This window comes from Monodelphis domestica, chromosome 5 (assembly GCF_027887165.1).
Source record: "Monodelphis domestica isolate mMonDom1 chromosome 5, mMonDom1.pri, whole genome shotgun sequence".
NCBI classification, from domain to species: Eukaryota; Metazoa; Chordata; class Mammalia; order Didelphimorphia; family Didelphidae; genus Monodelphis; species Monodelphis domestica.
This window is the reverse complement of record NC_077231.1, coordinates 2,982,345-3,005,365: the sequence shown is the minus strand read 5'-3', so window position 1 is coordinate 3,005,365 and position 23,021 is coordinate 2,982,345. Positions and strand designations below refer to the sequence as shown.

The following is a 23,021-nucleotide window of genomic DNA, read 5'->3' as shown; positions in this document are numbered from 1 at the left end:
GTGTGGCTCCTTTACTTCTAGCCTTCAGTTCTTCAGTTTTCTCTATACTGCAGCCTGTTCACCCCCCCCCCCCCCCCCAGGTCTCTCCATCTCCCCTGATTGATTCAAATCTTTAGTTCTTTGGAGGCAGTACTATTTCAGATTGGATTCCACCAGGTACTGTCCTCTCCTCTCAGCTCCCCTTATTTCCCCACAGACAGTGTGAGTTCCTTGATGATGGCAATGATTGTGTCTGTATTCTCAGCTCTTAGCACACAGTGGGTACTTTATGTTCGCTGAATGACTGAATTCAGGTTGGCCTATAGCAAAGCAGATGGATAGTTGTGAATCCTGGGGTCCTGTGATTTACAGAATGATGGAGAAATAGGAGAGTGCCCCGGAGATCAGATCTGCGAATGTGGCAAGGATTTCGAAAAGAAATCACTGCCCTGGACAAATCATTTCACTCTAAATCTCAATGTCTTTCTCTGTTAAAAACAAACAAACAAAACAGGACTGGAGGACTGGCCTAGACTACGGGAATCCTTCCTTCTACCAAGTACCTCTTGGCTCTTATGTTCCATTAGGTAGAGCGGAAGTTTCCAGGCTCCTACGGTTTTAGACGATTGTTCCTTCCTTGATCCCCGGGAACTGCCGGGCAGCGAGATCGACTAACTCCATTTCCTAGCAGTCACCACAACTTGGGGCTCAAAGTACCCCAGCTCTCTTTCGTGGCTCCTGGACGCCCGAGGGCGGCTCCTCTTTGTTCCCAGTCTCCTCCTAGCTACTCCATCCTAAGTCAGATGGTGGGGCCAGCGTGGAGACAGACCGAGCGGATCACTGCGCCCATCAGGTGAGCGAAGCTCCAGGAACGTGGCCAGACTAGGGGGTTTTGTCCCTTTCTCCTCCCTCCCCGCTCTCTCTCCCACTTTGGGGGACGGCCCCTCCCCCCGGGGCTCGTCCATGTCCTTCCCAAGCTGGGAGAGGGGCTCGGGGCGGGCTCGCTGACCATTCCCCTTCCTGGCCTCAGTTTCTCCTTGTGCACCCCCCAGGAAGGCTCGGCTCTAACCTGCGAGGCCGCGGGCACTCCGGGCGACGGGCCCGAGCCGGGGGGCCAAGAGCAGCCAAGGCATGGCCGCCAATCAGCCCCTCACACGTCCGGGCGAGGAGCTGCTACGAAGAGCAAGCGGGTAGGCGCCGCGTCGCCGGGAGACCGAGGCACTTTTGGCCGCGCAGGCGCCCTGGGTCAGCCGGGGCTTTCAGCAGAGCAGCGCGCGTCGCGGGCCGCTGACGTCACAGGCATCCGTCCCTGTGCCGTCCGGGGCTCGGCCCCGCCCGGCGCCATACCAGGGCTGTCTTCGGAGAGCGCCTGAGTGCCGGCCCAGCCACCTGCCCCCAGCCGCCCGCTCATGGGCGTCCTCCAGCGCCGGGAAGCAGCAGCAGCAGCAGCAGCAGCATGGGAGGTAGCGGGGGCGTGTGTGCCAAGCATGGCTGCTCGTTTGGGCAAGCCACGAGCTCGCCCGTGGGGCTTCTAGAAGGTTCCTGCGCAAGCGCGGCGGGGCGGGGCGCGGGGGAGGAGCCGCCGCTGGGAGCTCAGGACCTCTCGGGGCGGAGCTATCTGTTCCGGGCCCAGTCCGCGCCCACGCCGCGCACCACCCGCCTGCCCGCCCCTTGCGCTTCAGCCAGCGCCCGACGCGTCGGGTGCGAGCGCAAGCGCGAGCAGCAGCCCGCCGCCGCCGCCGCCACCCCCGCCACCCCGGCCCCGGAGCCCGCCGCCGCCCCGGCCCCTGCCACCCCGGCCCCCGCCGCCCCGGCCCCGGCCCCGTCTAACATGGACAGCCGCAAGCTCAGTGAGCTCCAGGCCTTTATCAGGCTCTGCCAGCAGGACTCGAGCCTCCTGCACACCGATGAGCTGCGCTTCCTTCGGGACTGGGTGGAGAGGTGAGGCCGGGCCAGCGGGTGTTTGGGGCGGGTGGGGGCTGGGGGCCGTTGGGGCTCCTGTGGGAGGGAGGGAAGAGGGAGAGGCGAGGGTGAAAGTGCGTGCTGGGCGCGAGAGGCCCGAAGCAGGCGAGCAACCGCTCTGCCCCCGCCCCCCGTGAGGGGGAGGAGTGCTCGGGCCCAGGCGGGGGGTGGGGTGGGTGGTCTACGTGCACTGGTTAAAAGGGGGGAGGGGCGCGCGGGCCTGGAGTACGCCGAGAGGGGGGCGCGGGTCCAGGTTACTAGGGAGAAGGGAGCGCGTGCCCGAAGTGCGCAGAGGGGGAGGGGCGCTCGAGCCCGGAGTGCGCAGGGGGGAGGGGCGCTGCTCTGGGCTGGTCGTTTCCGGCTGGGCCTGGCCGGTTCTCCCGGAGATCCTAACTGTCTCCAGGACCTAGGCCTGGCCGGAGTGGGATGGGGTGGGGCCTTGTAGGTCAGCTGGTCAGGCGGTGAGGGAGTCTAGGTTTTTCCGGGACTCTGGCCCTTAGGCGTTTCGTCAAGGTCCCGGCCTGTCATTTTTGGAGTGAGGGATTTGGGCCAAGGTCACTCAAGCAGCTCCAGGTTCAGCCTCAAAGTGCCCCAGCTCTCGTCCGTGGTTCCTGGACGCCCGAGGGTGGCTGTGTAGATCTTGTGGTCCTGAATGGACGGATGCTGAATTGGGAGGCACCCTCGGGGGTGCCAGTGGGTGCTTACGGTGGATTGTTGGTCCCTGTGCAGCACCATAAAGATTTCTTTTAACCCCTAAAACAACTCTGGAGAGGTTAGGGCCATTGTCCTCATTTTACTGTGGAGGAAATGGGGACAAACAGATGAAGTGAATGACTTGTGAAGCCCAAGGTCACGCTGCTAATGAGTGTCTGAGATAAGATTTGAACTCGGGTCTTCCTGACTTTCAGGCCCTTTTTGGCAGCACAACTGTGACTTAGAGTAACATAGCCAGGGAAATTGAGGCTCAGGTGGGGTGGCCAAGGTCACCCCCTCTTCTTGGAAGTGCCCTGGGGGCTCATAGAGAATCCAGTCCTCCTTTCCCAGCAGAGTTTCACACCTGAGATGCATCTGCTCCCTTAGAGCAGCCTTTGAGGTGATGATGGCAAAGGCCACTGGAAGTCATGACCAGAGTTCAGATCTGAAGGGTTTTTTTACAAGCCTGTGGGATTGCAGGCATGGTGGCCACATTGATATTCCTAAAGCCCAACTTGGACCAGTTGCCTGCCCTGTGATACTTGTAGGATAAAATCAGAACTCTGTCTGGCATCGAAATCTTTCCCAATCTGCCTCTAAAACACCCCTTCCAGGATGATTTTTCTTTACTCTCCTTCACATGTCCTCCAAACAGATCAATCTGCTGTTTCTTCTGGCCGATCTTGAATTTTCCATTTCTGTCCCTTTGGACAGGTATCGCTCCCTCTCCTGGGTTTGGAATGCACTCTTTTCCCTCATCTTCCTACAAGACTGTATTCTCTCCTGTCTTTCCTTTGTATGACTTGTGTTATCTCCAGTGCCTGATTGGGCAAGTGGTTTTTTAATGGGATGGGGGAAAGAAGACTGGACTAAGAAGGGTCACAAGACCCTGCCCCTTAAGAGAGATCCCAGATTAGTCTTCTTGTGCCAGACACTGGAGGATTCTTTTCATTAAAACGAGGGACTTGAACTATATGATCTTTCACCACATCTAGAGCATTCCAGAGTCCAGGTTTAATTTCATCTTTAGGGTGCAGGATGCTTCCAGGATATAGCCTTATAGATCTGTTATTAGCAGTTTCAGATTCCCACCGGTCATCATTATTCATTATCTTTGAACTAGTCATGTGCTCAACAACAAAACCAACAGTTAAGCAGTATTGATAAAATAACTGTCTAACCATCTGCCCCTATAGTTCCCCCCTCCCTTTCCCTAGAGAGGAATGAATAAATGAAGGAATGATCATTTGAATGAGAATAAAATGATTAGGTGGGCCAAGTGCTGTACCTTGCTGTGAGAATACACAAAGAAAGTTAGCTCTTCATCTCCAGGAGCTCCCATTCTTAGTCAGATGGAAAGACCCCTTGATTCTTGGGGTTTACCAGTAATGGCTTTGAACTCCACATACCCTTATAAATTATAGCAGTTTCTGATGTTAACATTCGACAGTGAGAAATCATGTTTTATCACCATTTCTTCAGGACTAGGATTGGTCACTGTGTAAGCCGAATTTGATGGCTTTTGTGTGTTATACTTTTATTATGTTTGTAAATCTGTCTCCATTGGTTCTCCTGGCTCTGCTGCTTTCCCTGCCAGTTCCTCCAAGCCAAGCAAGGTTCTGTCTCCTCTGCTAGTATCTAATAAGCACTTATATTAAGTGATTACTCTTTGGATCTCAACTATCATCTGTCTTTAGAGTACTTTTTGAGATCTCCAGCCTCTCCCTTGAGCTTTGGTTGGGAAGTTAAAGGAACCTTATTTTAGTGGTGATCGGAAGCATTTTTCATGCTTTAATGCAACTCTTGTGGGGGTTGACCCAATACTTGATTCATATTTGACCACCTGAACCTAGGAGCTAGCATTCTTATATTTTTGTCTTAGATTAAAAAATGTCTTCTCTTAGAAGACTGAGGCAGTCTTTTAATGCACTTGATAAGTTTTCTAATTCAGCCTGCTCCAATTTTGTTCACACAAAGAAAGGCAGGACTGTCTTCACCCTGATTGCAATACTTGATTTTTTTCAAAGGATAAAGTGAACCCAGGACTAAAACTAACAACCAGTAACAGGAAATTATTCTCTTGAAAGGATCCAAGTCATCTTCAGTAAATCAACAGTGTGCCCTCAGCACAAACTGTAGCATCTCTAGAGTAAAAAAATTTACACCACATTTTTATTGATGCTTTTAAAAAGCACTGCTGTCACTTTCCATTGACTCCCCCAGTCTATGATTTTTTATGCTAAAATTAGTCTGCGTGAGTTTGTCACCAAAAGGCTTTTTTTTTCTCTCTAGCCCAATTCATCTGAGATTCTGAGCTTATTCCTTTAGTATTCTGGGAAAGGTTTGTCCATTATTCTTTAGAAGGAACTTACTTTAATAGATTCCCAACTTATTGAGGGACAGAGATGCTCATTTCTATTTGTTGTTTCAATAACATTAGCCAACCTGAGTTTCTGTGGATTCTGGAATTTTGAGACTTCAAATTTTTGAGAGACTTTTCCGGATTATTTAAGTACTTAGATGGATTTGTGATGCCTTTAGTTCTGGAATTTTCTTCAGAGGTACAGATGAAAACTCATCATCCCACACATTACCTTTGTCCCCGGCTTTCCAGAAGTTGCTAGAACCCTTCCCTGATCTCTGCTGAAACACTGAAGATACCAGTGGAGCATTCCCCCTCATCCTCGTTCTTGCTATGTATCCAGTCCATCCTCGCTACTAGACTCTTCCAGATTTCCCTTGATGACATCCTTTATTCCTTTTCTTCTTTGGAGTCACCAGTTGGTCATATGAGGCCCACTCACACCCCCTTCACCAGTCCATTTCAGAGACTAGGGCAATGTGGGATGGGCAGCAACAGTGTTATAATGAGAAACTTTTAAAGACGAACTTTTGCTGTTGTGGGAAGCTTTGAATAAAAAAAGGCTTTCTTGCTGAAAAAAAGCCAGGTCCTTCTAGTCCTTTCATTTGGCCTCAACACATTATCTGTCCTCCTGAATGGGTTCTACAGGGTTAGAGGCATGTGCTGGGCCCCTTTCTCTATCCATTTGGTCTTTTCCTTTGTGGACAACTGGTGGCTTCCTTTGAGCTCATAATCACCTGGCATTTTTGCCTACAGCTATCTTCTCTTCTGGCAAGTCAGATCATTGCTAGCTAAAGGGTTTTTGATTTCTTCTAGCCTAGTTTTGCACTTTAATTAGTTTAATTCCTGTCTCTCCCTTGGAGTATCCTGCTGCCTTAGTGAGGTTGGCTGGCTTGCCTTGTGAAATGGCTGACCCTTTGTTCACAGGACTGACCTTGGGAGGGGTGGGTTCTAGTTCCCTTTGGGCTAACCTGATTATTGCTGCTGCTACTGCTGCTCTGAGGAAGGTGGCTTCTTCACAATGATTTCTCCCCTTAATGATGGGGGAGGCCAGGTGGCGTTTGTCTTGGATGTGTCTCTGTTCCTTGCTGCATCTGTTAGGAGCCTCTAACACCTGTTCTCCTGAGCCTTACAGATTTCTCTCTCGCACAGATGCCTAGCTGCACACACACTCCTTGGTCCATGGTGTTGATTTTGAACGGTTTATTGAGGCAGGACCAGAAGGAGATGGTAAAAGGTCCTGGAATTGGGGGGCAGGCACAGTCCCATCGGTGGCCTCATTGCCACCGAGTCCTCCCCTTTTTGTTAAGTGCCAGCTGGGTAAGGTGTGGTGTAGAGGCTTCCATCCTCTTGTGCTCAAAAGTGATAGGGCCGCTGGCCCCTGCTGCAGTCACAGCCCAGATGAAATGCTGCCTTCAGTTCTGGACAAAGTCTTTTGGGAGGGATGGAGAAGAGGGACCCTTTCTGGAGGTGATTAACCGCATGATCCCAAGTTTAGCTTTCAGAACGTCAGACTTGTAAGGTGCCTGAACAGGTGTCTGGCCAGGAAGGATGGGTGCTCTGTTCTCCAAGGAGGGTCGTTGGGCACAGTGCCAGGCCATCCTAACCCCAGAGATTTGCTGCATATGGGATTCTATGCTGGTCATCTTTTGTGACTTGACACCCCCTGTGAATGACAATGACATCCTGCCCCCTCAGGATACTGGGCCCCGTTTCCCACCCCTGGATGCTGGGATTCAACAAATAGATATTCTTGAGGTTTTAGCAGTTTTTGGTTTGGATGTTAGCTTCATTTTCAAATGCATCTGCCCTGGTGCCCCCCCCCCCCCCTGTAACCACTGCTAAAAAAGGGGGGAGAGTGGGCTCAGCTGAAGAGCTCACACACACAGTTCTACCCTCTGCCACCCGTGCCATTCATTTTCTCCCTCTTTGAGGCCCAGTGGTAGTGAGCACTTATTTAGTGCTGGCGAAATAGTGTCTGAAATTCTTGCAGTTGCCTCTGCCACAGCTCTGGGAATGAAAGCTGTCCTTTCCGTCAAGGGCTTAGTTTGAAATGGGCGATAAGAAACAGAAATGAGCCCTCCAATGGTGTGCCCTTGCCCAGGAGAGGTCCAGAAAGTTCTAGGAGAGTGCAGTCTGCCTGAAGGGGTAAAGCACTTGTGCCAGGAGGCAGGTTGGAAGGAAGGGACTCCTCTGCAGGACATGCCAGAGTAGAGTATTAGCCTCAATTTTAAGTGTACAAGGCCACCTTTGTGCTAGAAAATGTGGCATTGTATGCCGTGCTTAAGGGTTACAAAACATTTTCCTTACTTTCATCCTCCAAAAATCATTTAGGGTGTAGAGACAGTAATGGAATAAATTTGATCCCGATTTTAGAGATGAAGTAAACTGGGGGGGGTAAGTGACTTGCCCAGGGTCACACAGCAAGGAAGTGTCTGGGTCCAGATTTGAACTTGGGAAGTTGAATCTTCCTGACTCCTGACTGAACAGTTTATCTACTGTGCTGCCTAGCTGTTATCATAAGTTATTCATCTGTTAGATATTTCAGCAATAAGACTAAAAAGTTGTATGTGATTCTGCAGGGGAACCTGACTGATAAAGAGAGGGTTCTTTTCACGATGTTATCAAAACTTTACCAACTAAAGAGGATACTGTTGGGCAGAACACAGCAATCATCCGTGAAATCCAGGCTCTTTTCAAGCATGTAGAAGTTCACTGTGGGACTTTCTGAGCTGTCCCTTTTGACTGTGATTCCTCCCAGGCATCCTATTTCCTGGAGTGTAGCCATTCATAGTCCGCTACCCTAACAACATATTAAATACAGCTATTTGGGTTAAGAAATTTGTTTTTGTATTTTTGTAAAATTCTGATTTCTTTTCTTTCTTTGGTGCAGTATGGGTGGTAAAATTCCACCTGCTCCACAAAAAGCAAAATCAGAAGAAAGAATCAAGGTAAGTAGAGATGAATTTTAATTAGATAATTGTCAGTTTGTGGGTAACTGGCTTTCTTTTTTGTTTTTTCTCTCATCTTTTACTTTATTCAGCCAAGAGCCACCTTCTTACTTCTTGAACCCTTCCCAACCCCCTTTTCCAATTGAGAACACAAGAAAAAAACACATCAGACTGTGCCCTGGATCAGATCCTACTGGGAGCACTGACAGGAATGGCCAGGACTGGGTCTGGGGCCTCTTTGTGTGTTGTTGCATAACCTCTTCTGCCCTGATTGTCCCTAGCGTCTTCCAGATTCTCCATCTGTCTCCCTTTGCCCACCTGGGCTAAAGGACTCCCTGGTATTTTCTCTGGTTTTCTCCATCAGAAGTCATTCTGATGTATTTTCTAGTTTGGTTTAGAGGAAATGTGGGCTGCTCCATTCTCTTGGGTCTCTGTTTTGAATCAGTTTAGCCCTCTTCCCCCTCCAGTTTCCTAACTCAGCTGGCTTTTTTTTGAGATATAAAAAATCTATTCTGGAAATCTGACTTCTAGCATGCATGAGAGGGAGGGCACATAAGCATTTAAGTACCTGCTGTGCTAAGAATTTACAAACACCTCATGGCATGTGGATGATTTCTGAGCGGGGCACTACGTATGGCCTGGGCATGGTCAACTCAAACCAGAGCATTTGGGAATGAAGGAAGGAGCATCTTCAAAGATAGAATTAGATTCTTTGTCTGTCCGTTGACTTTGTCATGCTTAATGTTCTTTGAGATGAACAGCCCAGACTCTGGAAACCGTAGGGTTTCACCCCATCACCCAGTGCCTGCCCTCTGTGCTGCTGGAGAGTTGTTGTGTGTGTGAACTCTTATTGTGAAGAGACTTTGTTATTAAGCCCAATCTGACTTTGTTGTTGGCCCTTCTTTTATCAGGAGGAAAAAACTGAAAGTAAGAAACCAGAGGAACCCCCAAAACTAGAAGAGCTAGAAAGTGAGGAGAGTGACGTAGGTGAGGAAGACATGGGCACTTGGTGCTGGATTCAGCTTGTACTGGGAGCTTGGGAAAACCTCTACTAAATGGCTTATACATATGTGTTTTCTCAACTTTGCCACCTGCAGAGATTGATAATGAAGGAGTGATTGAAGCAGATACTGATTCCCCTCAGGAAATGGGAGATGAAAATGCAGAGGTGAGTTCAAGGCCAGCCTTTTTTGTCTACCTTGAGGATTGGGGCAGATGCCAAGGCTCAGAACCCCAGGCTCCCCTTCCCACAGGTGTCTTGAAGAGGAGAATTACGCTTGCTCCTCTTTTCTCTGGTTCTGAAGGATGGGTGAACAAGCATTAAAGGGCTACTTTATACTGGCACTGTGTTGGGATCCAGAAGCCGAGGAAGAGATGAGGCCTAATTTAAAGGAGTTCACCTCCTTCCGTGGAGACGGCAAGTCAGAGTACCTTCTGAATAAGTTCGAGTGGCAGATTTGAGTCAGGAAAGTCAGAAAAGTGAACCATGGAGACTGCAGTAGAGGGATGTGTGTGAAGGGCAGGTTGGCCTGATGCTTTAGAGGGTGGGATAATGTGAGTCCAGGAAGAGGAGAGGTGGGGGTGGCCCCTGCTGGGAAGGAATTTTTAGCTGTCATTCAACAAGAATTCATATTTTTAGTCTGGAGGTGATTGGGAGCCCTTGGAGTTGGGGAGTGACATCTGCTCCTTCGCAGAAATCGTTTTGCCAGCCAGGCGTTGAGAATGGGAGAAATCACGCCAAGGTTATTAATGGATGACTGGTAGATGGCTATACGAGGGTGTAGAGGAAAATCACACTGAGTTCTGCTTTGGACATGCTGTGTTTGAAGTGTTTCTGGGACATTTCGCTGGAATGTCCAATGGGCAGTTGGTGATGGCTCTGGCTCACATGAAAGAAGTAGAGGCAGGCCAGAGCTTGAAGTATTCTTCTGGAAAAACAGGTCAACAAAAGAGTGGAGGAGGGAGCAATCTAGGATGGAAGAGCAGGGCCCAAAATGGGTGGGAGGGATGCCAGCTTTGGGCACTGCCTCCCTTGCTCTTAGGCTTTAGGAATGGAGGTTTTCCCTTTGCCCTCCGCCTCTTCTCTCCTCCCAACCAGATGCAATTGATTGTCTTCTCTGAATCTTTCTCTAGGTAACAGATGAGATGATAGATCAGGCTAATGAAAAGAAGGTGGCAGCCATTGATGCCCTCAATAGTGGTGAGTAATTTGGGCTTCTCTGATCCTCGGGCAGCAACTGAAAGTCAGGAGGTAACTGCCCATGACTTGTGCTGCAGGCGTGCCTGAAGAAAAGTGCCTGGGCTTTCCCCCTCTTTCTAGTACAGATGGCAAAGCTCTGGCAGTTTGGCACCCGAGAGAAATGTGCTGTGTTTGGAGAACACAGGAACTAGGAAAGTTTCTTTTCACTAGAAGGTGGTGGGGATGCTTCTCAAGGCTAGGGGCCTCCAAGTGTTCTTGGCTGTGTGCTTTTCCAAACCCCTAGGCCTCTCCCTTACCTAGGGCCACACTACTAGGAAGTGTCTGGGGTCAGATTTGAACCCAGTCTCCAGGCCTGCTTCTCAATGCACTGAGCTAGAATGGGGTACCTGACCAAGGTATGCAGCAGCCTTTTTGGCCAGGGAAGAAGGGGTATACCACATTGAGAAAAATACCAAGGATTTGCCCTGTGGAGGTGTCACGTTGAACAGTTTGTGTCATTCCCGGGCATTTGTAGTTGAGGGGACCCGGAAGCAGACATGTCTTCCTTTCTAATAGCCCATTTTGTATGTCAGTCTAACCCATCACTGGCCCTTTGCTGGACTTGAAAAGCATGTAGATGATGGTTCTAGATGGTGTTTGGAAAATACTGGGTACTTCAATATTACCAAAAGCCCAAAAGGTTTTTTTGCTTTGCTCCTTGGTGATTTCTGTAGGTAACCTGGAGTCAGCCATTGAATTATTCACAGAGGCCATCAAACTAAATCCCCGTTTGGCTATTTTGTATGCTAAGAGAGCCAGGTAAGGAGCCCTGGAGAGTGCAGTGGGGGGTAGGGTATCGTTTTCAAATGGGACTCTTACTCACTATGAGCTTTTCCTTTCATTGTGGGGACTTTGGTAGAATTGTTTTTGAAAATGTCTAGAATTTTGTCTGAAAAGAATGCTTTCTAATGACCAAGTTTCTCTCTTCAGTATCTTTATAAAACTGCAGAAGCCTAATGCTGCTATTAGAGATTGTGACAGAGCTATTGAAATAAACCCAGACTCCGCCCAGCCCTACAAATGGCGAGGCAAAGCCCACAGGTAAGAGGGGGAGTCCCTTTGTTTAGCCAGACAGCCCAAATCTATCCCAGGCCTTTCAGCTCCAAGTCACCCATTTGTCTTACACCCTCTACCACCCTTCACCCTAAAGAGATTGATTTTAAAGAAACCAGCAATCCCCATTTAGCCCAGGCCCCGCACATCCTGCTCCTACAGCCTGTTAAGGAGCATTGGCTCTGAAGTCTCTTTCTTTGGATTTGGGTTTTGGGCCAACACTTGGCACTAGGGCTTACAGGGCCGCAGGCGCTTGGTTAGTGCTGGAAATGCTGAAGAGTCCATACTTTGGTATAAGACCTTCTGTGCTTCCAGAAAGAGATTTCCTTTGGATGAATTGAGAAGGCCATCTTCCTTGGCTGCATAAGGAGCCAAGTAAACTTGTGAAGAAAAAGAGGCAAGAAAGCTGAGGTGGCTTAGTTAGATAAGACTCAAAGTGAGGTTTTAAGCTCTGGAACACAGGACCAGCCCACTTGGATCTCTTTGGACTCAGAGATGGTGGCCCTGTGTTAAGAGGGAGAGGACAACCTAAGGGTCCTTTGAGCACTGAGCTAGTGAGGAAGGGAGATAGGAGCCAGAGCCCAGAGCCTAGAGTCTGGGACACTGTGTTCCAGTCCAGTGTCCTATGCTTCTTTAGCTGGGGAGAGAGAAGGGAGGGAGTCCAGGAAGTCACGGAACCTCTGTCTGCCTCATTCTGCTCTGTAAAATGAAGAGAAGAGTGAAAGCAGCTCCTTTCCAGGCTGTTAGATGGAAGAATCAAAGGGGATATATTTGTAAAGTGCTGAGAACAGGGCCTGGTAGTAGTAAGCGTTATTGTTGATTTAAGTGAATCAATCTTAAAGAAAATTGTATCCAGAGCCTCTCCTGGCTGTGGCCTTAATAGAGCATAGCAAACACATGCCTTCCAGGTCTGTCCTCAAATTTAGCCAAAAGGCCGGGTGATAAGTGTACCCCAGAGTCCAGGGTGCAAGGAGCTCCCTTTACTTCTTGGGGATTTGGGAGTGGGAGTGTTGTTTGGATGAGATGATCAAAGAAGGAGTGAGCCACCAGGATATTGGGTTGGAGGTTCACCGGGCTGAGATGAGTGAAGAGAGAAGAATTAAGGCAGGATGAACGGATGCTTTCATTTGACTAAGAGAATATTATCCTTTTGTATCCCTAGTGGCATGTCCAAAATAAGACCCTGAATACCATGATTGGCGAATTGATCCCACTGTGGGGGGAGGCCCGTTTACCGAAGGGGATCCCTTGTACCTTTGCCCCTTGAGGTCAGGCTCCAACTTTCTCTTCTCTCCATCAGTGGAGATATTGGAGCCAGATAACCAAACCCTGGGTGCAGAATTGTATTCAGTGCTTCAGGTGCTGCTCTCCTAGAGTGCTTGGGGGGGGTATAATTGCCTAGGGTGAGGCGTTTAAAGAGGCTCTGTTGGAACTCAGGGAAGCTTCTGGATAAGAGAATGACAGGGTCAGACTCAAACTTTAGAAATATGAATGTGGTTACCTTGTGCAGAGGATGGATTTGGAGAAAGGAGAAGAGAAGTCCAAGGGGAGGCGGCAGGGGCTGAGCTGAGAGGGAAAGGGTGAAGTTTGGTTGAGATTGTAGCAAAGGGGGACCAGGGTGCAACAGTGCCTGGGCCCAGAGTCTGGAAGTTCCAATCTGGCCTCAGATACTTCCTAGCGAAAAGGCTCTTTTGGCAGTCCAGGCCTGAATTGGGATGTTTGGGTGAATGGAAAGAAGGGGAAGAACATGGTATACATGGTAAAGTTGGAACCATCAAGACTTGGCAGTTAGTGAGATAGGAGGGGAGACGGCAGCTTACTTTGTACTTTATGAAGAAAAGCCATTTGCTTCGGGTCTCCTTTTGTGGTTTAGTCATTTTTCAGTTGTGTCCAAGCCTTTGTTACCTGTCATGGGGTTTTCTTGGAGCAGTTGGCCATTGCCTTCTCCACCTCATTTTACAGTTGAGGAAACAGGGTAACAGGGTGGTGTGACTTGTCCAGGGTCACCGAGCTACTAAGCGTCTGAGGCCAGGTTTGAACTCGGGAAGAAGATTCTTCTTGGCTCTGGGCCCAGACTATCTGCTATACCACTTGGCTTCCCCTGGTATCTGGCAGGAGCTCATTTACTGATTTCTGCTAATCTCTTCATTGCATTTAAAAACAAACAAATGGAATTCAGAGTCACTATATGTGGTTTTGTAGTCATGTTGGTCGTTTTTGTTGTTGTTGTATGAGCTGTGGCAGACACGAGTTGGGACTCCTCTTTGGGTCCTGCCTTTTGAGCATAAGCCAGTCCACATGGGAGACCTGAGGCCCACCATTGGACGGATTCTGTGTCTGTGCCCGAGGCAGCGCTCAGTAGTAATGTGATTTAAGGGAGATCATGATCAGAAGGATGCCTATTACCTCTAAAAACAAAAAGTGAACCCTTTTCCTTATGTTCTTTTTACCCCTGGTGGAGTGTTTCCTTCAAACAGTAAGTAGCTAGCCTCGTCCTTTTTTTAGCTGTGTCACAATTCGTAGGCCCACAGTGTGCTAGTGTGAGGGTTTTGTAAAGCAGGGACCAGAGTGAGGCCACATAGAAGCACGAGGGAGCCACCGGGCTTTTGATTTTTGCCTGTCGTTCTTTACAATTACCCTCTTATTTTGGTTTGCTCTGACCTGAAAAGCAGGTGCAGTGACCCACGGAGGCTGCAGAGAGGAAACACATGAAAAATGTCTAAATTCATTGCTAAATTCATTTTAGACTCCTTGGCCACTGGGAGGAGTCTGCCCGGGATCTTGCCATGGCTTGTAAACTGGACTATGATGAAGATACCAGTGCTATGCTGAAGGAAGTCCAGCCGAGGGTGAGTGAAGACAGGCATGGTGTCTGGAAAATAGTCTTCCAGAGACGAGTTTGTTAGTAGCAGCCCAAGAGAGGCAGGTTAGCTAAACTCCCTGACTGCCACAAGGAGAGGGACGTGTGTAGGGAGTTCATCCTGAAATGGTCCCTCGTGACACCTGGATATGTGCCTCAGAACTAGATGGAATTCAAAAGATTCAACTTGGAAAGGCAGCGATGGTATAAATCCCTTCCAGTATAGCTAATGGGGTGGAGAAAGGACCAAGGAGACTCCCTGGGGTCCTGGGTGGCCACTGTGTATAGAGGGGTCATTGTGCCCGACCACAGGAGGGCATTCAATCCCTTCCGGTTTTCAGAGTTGGCCTGTCTCTCACAAATCCCTTCTAGGGGAGTATTCTCGCAAGTTGCATATAAATTACGACCACTGGGCTTCTTCTCATCAAGCCTTCCGGCAACACTGGGGGACCTCAATTTGCTAAACAAATAAAATCATTCTTTATTTGGCCGTCTCCAACTTTTTGGAGTCAGGGATAGTAAGCTCTGTACATTTTTCTTTTTTGTACATGCAGGTTGACAGGAGATTTCTTGGGTAATAGTTGTCCAGATTTTTTTTTCTTTATTTGTACTGTAGAGAAAAACGTTTCTCTTTGTGTTCATTGTACTAGGCCCAGAAGATTGCTGAACATCGGCGAAAATATGAAAGAAAACGCGAGGAGCGAGAGATTAAAGAAAGGATAGAGAGGGTGAAGAAGGCTCGGGAGGAACATGAGCGAGCCCAAAGGGTAAAGTCATTGAGCTGAGGCTCTGTCGTTGACGCCCATGTGCTACAAGAGTCTATAGGATCATAGTGGTGATAGAAAAAGGGTGGTCATGGGTGGCTTTCTCTTATAGTTTACGTCCAACGCACCTCTTTAGTGAATGGGTAGCTCCCACCTCAGAGGAAAAGGAAGCTCAGTCAGTCAGCTTGTTCCTATCTAAGCAAGCACATTTGTCTCTTTCGAAATACAGGGGGATTTCTGCCCACTGAGCTAAAATTGAGGATTAAGCACTGTCGTTCTGGGGGCCTCTTGGGCCTACCTAATGTTTTCCTGTCTACTGTTGCATCAAGGAATTCTCTGTGCAGGGTAGTAGTAGAAGATTACAAGTTAATTCCAAAGCAGAAAACCTTAAAATTAACCATCAAGTTGAAAATTTTCATCCCAGAAGATGTTTTTCCCCCTCATTATTGTCATGCTTCAGTTTCATTTTTAGAAAGAATGCTAACTGCACTGTTACTTCCTGAATAGTGCTCCCAGTATCTCTGTTTGTCCTTTAAAAACAAGACAACAAAACCAGGGGGTTCCCGGAGCCCATGTCTCTTGTATGGAGAACCATGGCCTTCAAGACTAGTTGTGAGAATCCAGGAGGCCATGATGTGTCATTTTGGTGATCCCTAAAATGAAACTTGGTCTCTTAGAAGTATAAACAGACCTGTTTGCTGAATGTTTGTTGCCTGGTATGATGGACTATACCTTGAGTAATTAAAGATTTTGTACTTACTGTGTGCCAAGAATTGTGCTGTATGTGCTGGGAGAGACAGCCGTAAAGTATATAAGTTCAGTCCAGCTTTGATGGGGGACACTTTCTTTTGGGAGTGGGGCTTGAGTTTTCTTAGACATTGGACTAAGAAAACATCAAGGTGATCCTTTTGGAATGATGGACTTGTTTCTTTTCCCTTCAAAGGAGGAAGAGGCCCGGCGAACTTCAGGAGCCCATTTTGGCTCTTTTCCAGGTATTGTCTGATAAAAATGAAAAAAAAAATAGTGTTTAGAATTATGAGAATGGATCTTGTTGAGAGTTTTGTGCCTCCCAGGCCTGAATTCCTGCTTCTCTCTGCCAGGGAGGAATGAGTAGATCTTAGGAAATTGTCAGGTAAAAATGTTGGATTTTTTTTTCCCCCACAAACTCCAAGGAGCTTTCAGGTTGTTGCAGTAGAATTTCCTTGTACATAAATTACTGGAGATTAGACTCTTTAGGAGATCTGGAGAAGAATAAGCATATGTAAATAAACATGAACTGGACTAAGGATTCTAGGGGCAGACCTGGGGCATGGCGGGGCCAAGAAAACCCAGGTTGGCTGGATTAAGGGAACAGTTTTAAAATCACCAAGTTCTCCACACTTTGCCTCTTTCTTCCCCTGTGACTTAAAATGTTGGCACACAATGGGCAGAGAATGGTAGTTATTTCAGTGGCAGTTGTTGGCCTTAGGGACAGGAGGCCTGGGAGAGGTCACTGAGCCTACCCTCCCCCTCCTCATACAGAGGAAGAAAAGGAGGCCTCGTCTAGGGTCATCTGGAAGGAGGAAAGTTGAGGACCAGGGGTTGAACTTGGGGGGCAAGGGGTCTCTTTCCTCCAAATCCTAGGATTTTCCATTGTGCCAAGAGATTTTCCATAAGATGATGTGAAGTCACACCAGCCTTCCTTCTTCAATTTGGACGTAGGATGGAGTGTGGGCACTAATAAGCAAGTCCTAATCATGGTGGCATTGAAGTGGAATCCCTAAAATGTAAATCATCTGACATTAGTGGAAGTCAGGCCCTGTTGAGGAAAGATGTCAAGAGTTGAAGGAAGGAGACAGTGGACCAAGGGAAAGTGGTTCACTCAGCGGCTTCTTCCTTTCTCTGATGACTATATTAATAAGAACTGTGGGCTGCTTAAGGTGGCTTCAGTTGTAATTTGCTGAATTTTAAGATGGAAGATGAATGCTAGCCTGAAACACTGATCAACAGAATGACTTGGAAAGTCAGAGCTTCTTGTCCTTTTCTGCTTGTGTAGGCCATCTGTATGGAACACAAGCCTCGAGACACGTGGGACCTGATTAGAAAGTGATTGGGAAATATTTTAACCAAGTACACATTACATGGCAGCATAGGTAACGCGATGTTCTAAAATGTGGCCAATAGGGGTCCTTTTGTGTGACTCGGTGGCCCAATTTCTATTTGTAGTCCGACGCCCCAGGCCTGAGCTGTTGTCTGAGGCCTTGAGATAAGTGCCCGTTTGATTAAGGGCATATGAGATAGCGGCAGCTAGGTAGCTCAGTGGAAGAGAGCCAGGCTTGTAGCCTGTAGGTCCTACTTACTCTGGCTTCAGGTATTTCCTGGGCAAATACATCCCTTCACCCTGGTTGCCTAATGCTCATCTGCCTTGGAACGAATACCAGAAGATAGATCCATAGATTGGAGGCCTGAGTTAGCATGTGGCAGCCACCTTGGATGTGCCTGGTTGTTGAGTGCTTGGTGAAGAGTAGCCTGATGTCGCAGTCCTTGGGCGACCTATTTGTGAGAGCTTGGCCGCCATACGGGAACTTTTGGTTAGTTTTGTTTTGTTCTTGTTTTGCAGGTTTTCCTGGAGGCATGCCTGGGAACTTTGGAGGCATGCCTGGCATGGGAGGGGCCATGCCTGGGATGGCAGGAATGCCGGGCCTCAATGAGATTCTTAGTGACCCGGAAGTGCTTGCAGCCATGCAGGTGAGACTCGTAAAAACCCATGGGCTTTTGAGTCTTTCCCTACTGGGTGTAGGTAGGAGTGACTATTTGTTCCCATTACCAGTTAGACAGTTGGAGGAAACAGGCTCTTGTCAAGCGGTTGATGGTTTGTTCAAGGAACTCCGGAAGCCCCCACCAAGGGCAGGACCTGGGGGAGAGATACTGAGGTCCGCAGCGTGATGCTTTATGATACAAAACAGACTTTCCCCCCCAGTTTCCCTCTTGAGCCTGACTAGCTTGTGGCGGTGAGATGGTTTCACAGGTGTGTGGACATACTGCTTTACCAAAGCGTTCTTCATTGCCTCCTTGTTGGTTGGGGTTCTCAGAGGCCTGGCTAAGTCTGGGGATCTGCATTTCTCATCAGAAGGTGGCCAATGTAGACTCTTTGCCACTTGTCTCCTGGCAAGTGAAGGGGTGAGTTGGGGCAGGGAGGAATGAAAGACCCTGGAAAAGAGGGTCAGCCTAGAAGTCTTCTTGTGGTGTAGTCAGGGAGTCTCCCCTCACTTTTCACTTCATGATTCTTCTGTGTTCTATAGCTATTTGAGCTTTACACGTGGTGGATAATAGAAGTGACAACTTCAGTGTAAATGAGAATACTGAGATTTCCTCTTCCTGTCCTGTGTTAGCATGTTGCTTCGGTAACAACAGGTCATGAATATAGAGGAAGTAGTGCACAGGTTGACCCAGAACCAAAGTCTGCTCCAAGATGGATTGCCAGGAAAGAGCTCAGAAATGGGGCAGCGAGTGAGCACCTAGCAGAGGGGAGGAGGAGAGGCGGAGAGGCGGAGAGGCGTCGAGGCGTCGGCTCAGCCTGGTGGGATCTTGTAGGATCACCTTTTATGAGAAGCAGAGAGAGGATCACCAGCAAATACACCAAACCCTGGCCTGGAAGGCCCAGGGGCGGGCCTGCTTCTGTCCACAGCCTGACCAGTTGACCCTCACAAAGCCAGAGGCCAGATGAAGGGGCAGCAGGATTTAGACTGATAGAGTAGTTCATCGGGGGCACTTCTTCCTCCAGCATAGCCCGTCTAATGTGTGTTACAACTTTGTTTGCAGGACCCAGAGGTGATGGTGGCGTTTCAGGATGTGGCTCAGAACCCCGCAAACATGTCCAAATATCAGAGCAACCCAAAGGTTATGAATCTCATCACCAAATTGTCAGCCAAATTTGGAGGTCAAGCGTAAATGCCCTTTTAACAAATAAAGCCCTTACTGATGGAGAAACAACCCAGATCACTTAATGGACCTCGCAATAACACAAACCAAATGTACCTCTGACCTTCTGGTGAAGAAAGCTGGGGTGCTTGGAAGATAACCCCCCTGTCCTGCCCCCCTCCCTGCCCCCAGTGCAACAGGAGCATTTTACAGAGATCGGGTAGCCATTAGTCTAGCAGATTATGTTGTCCCTCTCTGAATCACAAGCTTAAGAAACATAGAAGCATTTTCCCCAAACTTTAACATTACTTAAAGGAGAAAGGGAAAGTAGTGTTGAAAATTATTTTCTTTTTATTCATCTTTTTGACTTTCCCTTGGACTTGATTAGCTTTTAGGGTGAGAAAGAAGAGACTTCTATTCAAGATTTCTTATCCGGTCATGGTGGAAAATTGGTCTCATCAGAGAGAGGCGAACATTCCTCATTTAACTATGTAAATTTGAAATGGATTCGTGCTTCTTGATATATTTTGCTTTTGCTTTTTCCTTTAAATTCTGATGTGCTTTTGAAAAACCGCTCATTTTGACGGCAGAACCAACTGCGGGACCACCAGTGACATAGTAAATTCTTGGGCAGAGCCTGGAGCTGCCTGCCTTGAGGGCTTCTGCAGTGTGTCCAGTGTTTTCTTCCCTGCACACGCATTAGAAAGTTGGGGCATTGTGGGTAAGAACTGAACCACCAAGCCATGCATTGAGTTGAGGGCATACTTTTGGGGAATGCTTCTGTGAAACTGATCTACCACCTTGTAACTTTGGCCCCTCTGTTGTCCGGTATGTCTGTAATATAGTGTGTTTCTGTTTAGAGAGGAAGGAGGAGGCTCCTTTTCTTTCTTCTTGGATGTGACCTTTCCTCAACAGCAGACACTTGGCTCTGCTCTCTTTTGGGTCTGTGTTTCCAGTGTCTATTCTCCCCACCCCCCACTCCATCCCCCATTAATTAGGCTCAAAATGGCCCTCATCCAGTCAGTATTTCTGAAGGCCACCATTCAACCCTACCATTGCTGAATGCTTGGTTTAATGTAAAATGCCACACTTACTGTTTCTATGTAGGCTAATGCCCTTCACTTCTCCTTTGGCCAAGAGATTTCGTTTTGATTCTCTGCGACCTTGAGGACCGACCCCAACATGCTTCCTTTTTTTAACTAAACCATGGAGGGAAGAAGATGTCCCTGGTTTTTTGTTTTTATTTTTGTTTTCTTTTACTTGGGAAATGGCCCTTGAAAATGACATTTGCATTGATCTTTCCATTTTGGGGAAGGAGGGCATGAGGATTAGTGGATATGTAAACGTATAGGTGAACTTGGCTATGTGATCCAATATTAAAAATGTGCTCATCACTAGATTAGCTTTGTGATTCTTTTTGCATTGTAGGATTGTTTGACATCTCATTGATGCTTTCTGGTAGGGAGTCGCTGCTACAGTTGACATCTCTGGTATTCCTTTCCTTAATTGGCTTCAGTAACTTAGTCAGGCACCATACAGAAAACGGCTCTGGCTCTGGCCGCCAGGCAGGAGGCCTCCCATCTAAAGACATTCTGAAGGGCAGCTTGTTCTTGGAATGTTGCCTGGGTGTAACTAACTGGAATAGGCAAACTAACGAGTGTGGAGTACCCTCATTAGAAGTCATTGGTAGGTGGGCGGCACCTTGCCCGAGTAGCTGGGCAGCAAGAGAATGAATGGTGCCCCCGAGTGGGCAGCCTACTACCTTGGGGTCGGAGCAGAGCGCGCTGCTGTTTAATACCTTGGCTCTCGGGCGTGCGTTCCAACGCCTTTCCTTCATTCCCCGGGGTCACGTCACAAACCCTCCTGCAGTCCTAGCCTTTTCACTCGGTTTAGTAACCCTTGATGTTTAAGCTGCACAAAAAGCCTGTCACCATTGGATCTTAGGAAAATGGCCTGTGTTTCAGAGTGCTGAGCCTAATTGATTAGCAAATACAAAGCTTATTCTCCATTGATTTAGGAACGCAACTTAATAGCCAAGCCTGACTTTTTTTCTTGTACTAACAACCCTACAAGAAAGAAAGAAAAATGTGAAAGGAGGGTTTCCGGTTTTCAGTTTGTTTTTTGTTTTTGCTGAAAAGTAGAAGTTATTGGATATTTCTAGTCACCTTCACAAATAAAGTGTGGTTTTCAAACTGGAAGCTTTTGTACTGTCTCAATTGACCAGTCAGAAAGGAGGAGGGATATCTCGAGTCGGGTACTGCCGATGGCAGCAAGCCGTGTGTGTCTCTGGGAAATCGAAGAAACAACCCCCACTGAGTTGGAGATGGCTAGCATCCAAAGTCAGCCCATGAACCTTGTCAGTCTCAGGAGGGCATGTGGGCATTGGCGTCTGTGCACCACCATTGCATTCGCCTTCCTCCGTGGGTTTGGGGCAGCTTTAGCTTGCGAACTGTTGTGGGGTTATTTCACTGTTGGGATTTCAGAATCAAATGCTTGGGGGCAAGAAGGGAGGGGAATGAAAAGTGTGAAAAGTTCCTGGGGTCAGCCCTGTACATTGGGCCAGTTAGTGAGGGCCTACAGGAAGTCCAATGAGAAACACAGGGGCAGGCTCCTAAGAAGCGGTCTATTGGTGCTGAGGAAGGAGGGAGTGGAGTCCCATAGTAAAAGATTGTTCTCTGGAGAAGAGCACGTGGTCTTTCACTGGGAAAACACTACAGCCAGCCGGTCTGGTGTGAAGCAAGGCTCCAAAGTCCGAGTCCCCGTCACCCACTGGGCAACCGATTGGTCTGGCGTGGACTAGTCTGCTTTTACAGTGTTTCTGCGTTTAAAAGGTAATATTGCTAAGGGATAGATGTTGGCTAAATGTGTGCAAAGTGTATTTTTTCCGTTTTAAATTTACATTTAAGTTTACATTTCTCTTCTGGGGGGAACAAAGGACCAGTAGATTTCTTTCCCATTCAGGCACAGCTTTGTTATACATTTGACTTCAGTTGTGGTCAAATTACTTTGTATGTTAGCACAACCTCTATCTCTGGGAGGGAATAGCTTTTCCTCCAAATACAGTTTTCATAATTGATTCTATTCCACATGCTATTGGGGGCAGGGAGAAAGCTTGGTAAGATTGAGAGATGGGAGGTCCTGGGTTCAAATGTGGCCTCAGACACTTACTACCTGTGTGACTGGGCAAGTCACTTAACCCCAATCGCCTAGCCCTTGCCCTTTTGTTGACAAAGTTATTTGAGTTGTTAACTAAGTTAGAAATTAAGGGCTTAAAGGGGGAAAAAGTATAAGCTACTCCCCTCTTGGGAAGAGAAGATGAATGATTTGGGCCTGGGAAAGCTCGGGAATGAGTTTGATTTTAAATTGATAGTGATTTATGACCATGTGTCGTTAAATTTTATCTGCCCGTGCCCAGAGTTCCTGTTTTCTCCCCTTTCCCTCACCCACTAAAGAAATCTCTAGGGAAGAGGCCCCAAATCATGTAGACCCGACCCCCAGGAGGGGCAGCTAGGAAGCCTCGCTAGTGTTAAGTAACATAAGCAAAGATGGGTGTGCCATCATTAACGTGGTGAGCATTTTACCCTACCAGGAGTCAAGAAAGTGTCCATTGAGGAATTGGTGCCTGTCGAAGAGCTAGAGCATGACAGTCCGGAGAAGACAAGTGATGAGGTGCCCAGTGAGGAGAGCTTTGAGGTGTTGGACACTTCCACTGAGGATGAGCTTTGGATCACGGCTGGGCGTTCCGGCCCTAAGACGTTTGTCCTTAAGGGAAAGAACGCTTTCCCTAATGAATACAAATCCCGAGAGGTGAAGATATGGGGCCGAAAGAAAGTGAGAATTGAGGAATTGGAGGTTCCAAGCAGTGAAGAAGAGATAAGTGAAACTATACCCTCTTTGGACGATTGGGTCAGTGAGGAGGAGATAGAGGAGAGTGGAGCTTGAGGCCAAGAAATAAATGGCATGAGACAGCCCGGCTCCTTTACTTGCCAACCCTGTAGCCTCCTAGGGAAGCAGAAAGAAGGGCCCCAAGGAGCCATGAGAGGCAGGCACCTGGCAGCAAGATTGGTTAGCCCATAGCAAAGCGAGGCGATTGACAGCAAGGACCAGTGAGCAGCAGGGAAGGAAGGAGGCCATCAAGGAAGAGAAGTCAGTAATCTGGTGCCATGCTTATTAACTGAGTTTACATCCCCCACATTTCCCACCGTGTCCCCTTCCCTCTCCCAGAGAACCATCCCTTAAGACAAAGAACTCCTCGAAG

At 48.1% G+C, this 23,021-nt stretch overlaps 2 protein-coding genes across 7 annotated transcripts in view; one reads left to right on the top strand and one right to left on the bottom strand.

Annotated features, from left to right (window-relative positions):
• Nucleotides 1–1,933, bottom strand: part of XPNPEP3 (X-prolyl aminopeptidase 3) — a 35,000-nt gene extending 33,067 nt beyond the window's left edge. Inside the window, exon 1 of one of the 3 annotated variants that reach the window (XM_056797401.1) lies at nt 1,811–1,933. Coding sequence is in view for 2 of the 3 variants with exons in the window: in XM_016425546.2 (XP_016281032.1) it covers nt 1,049–1,112 (64 nt within the window). In the remaining variant the exon portion in view is untranslated. Of the gene's footprint in view, nt 1–1,048; nt 1,264–1,810 lie in introns of those variants that run through there. The other 2 variants (XM_016425546.2, XM_001378055.4) reach the window with 2 other exon arrangements.
• ST13 (ST13 Hsp70 interacting protein) lies at nt 1,309–22,731 on the top strand. 4 transcript variants are annotated; one of them, XM_056797400.1, is made up of 12 exons: nt 1,309–1,442; nt 7,890–7,947; nt 8,859–8,934; nt 9,045–9,115; nt 10,081–10,147; nt 10,861–10,945; nt 11,117–11,227; nt 13,986–14,088; nt 14,750–14,866; nt 15,807–15,855; nt 17,463–17,590; nt 18,665–20,961. In XM_056797400.1, the coding sequence occupies exons 2-12, from the start codon at nt 7,891–7,893 to the stop codon at nt 18,791–18,793; spliced, it is 993 nt and encodes a 330-aa protein (XP_056653378.1). In that variant the 5' UTR covers nt 1,309–1,442; nt 7,890; the 3' UTR covers nt 18,794–20,961. The 4 variants fall into 4 exon arrangements, with proteins under 4 accessions (XP_056653378.1, XP_001363721.2, XP_056653375.1 ...); XM_001363684.5 differs by having other exon boundaries at nt 1,436–1,920; XM_056797397.1 differs by lacking the exons at nt 17,463–17,590; nt 18,665–20,961 and adding an exon at nt 22,353–22,731 and having other exon boundaries at nt 1,436–1,920.
• The last annotated feature ends 290 nt before the right edge of the window (nt 22,732–23,021 follow it).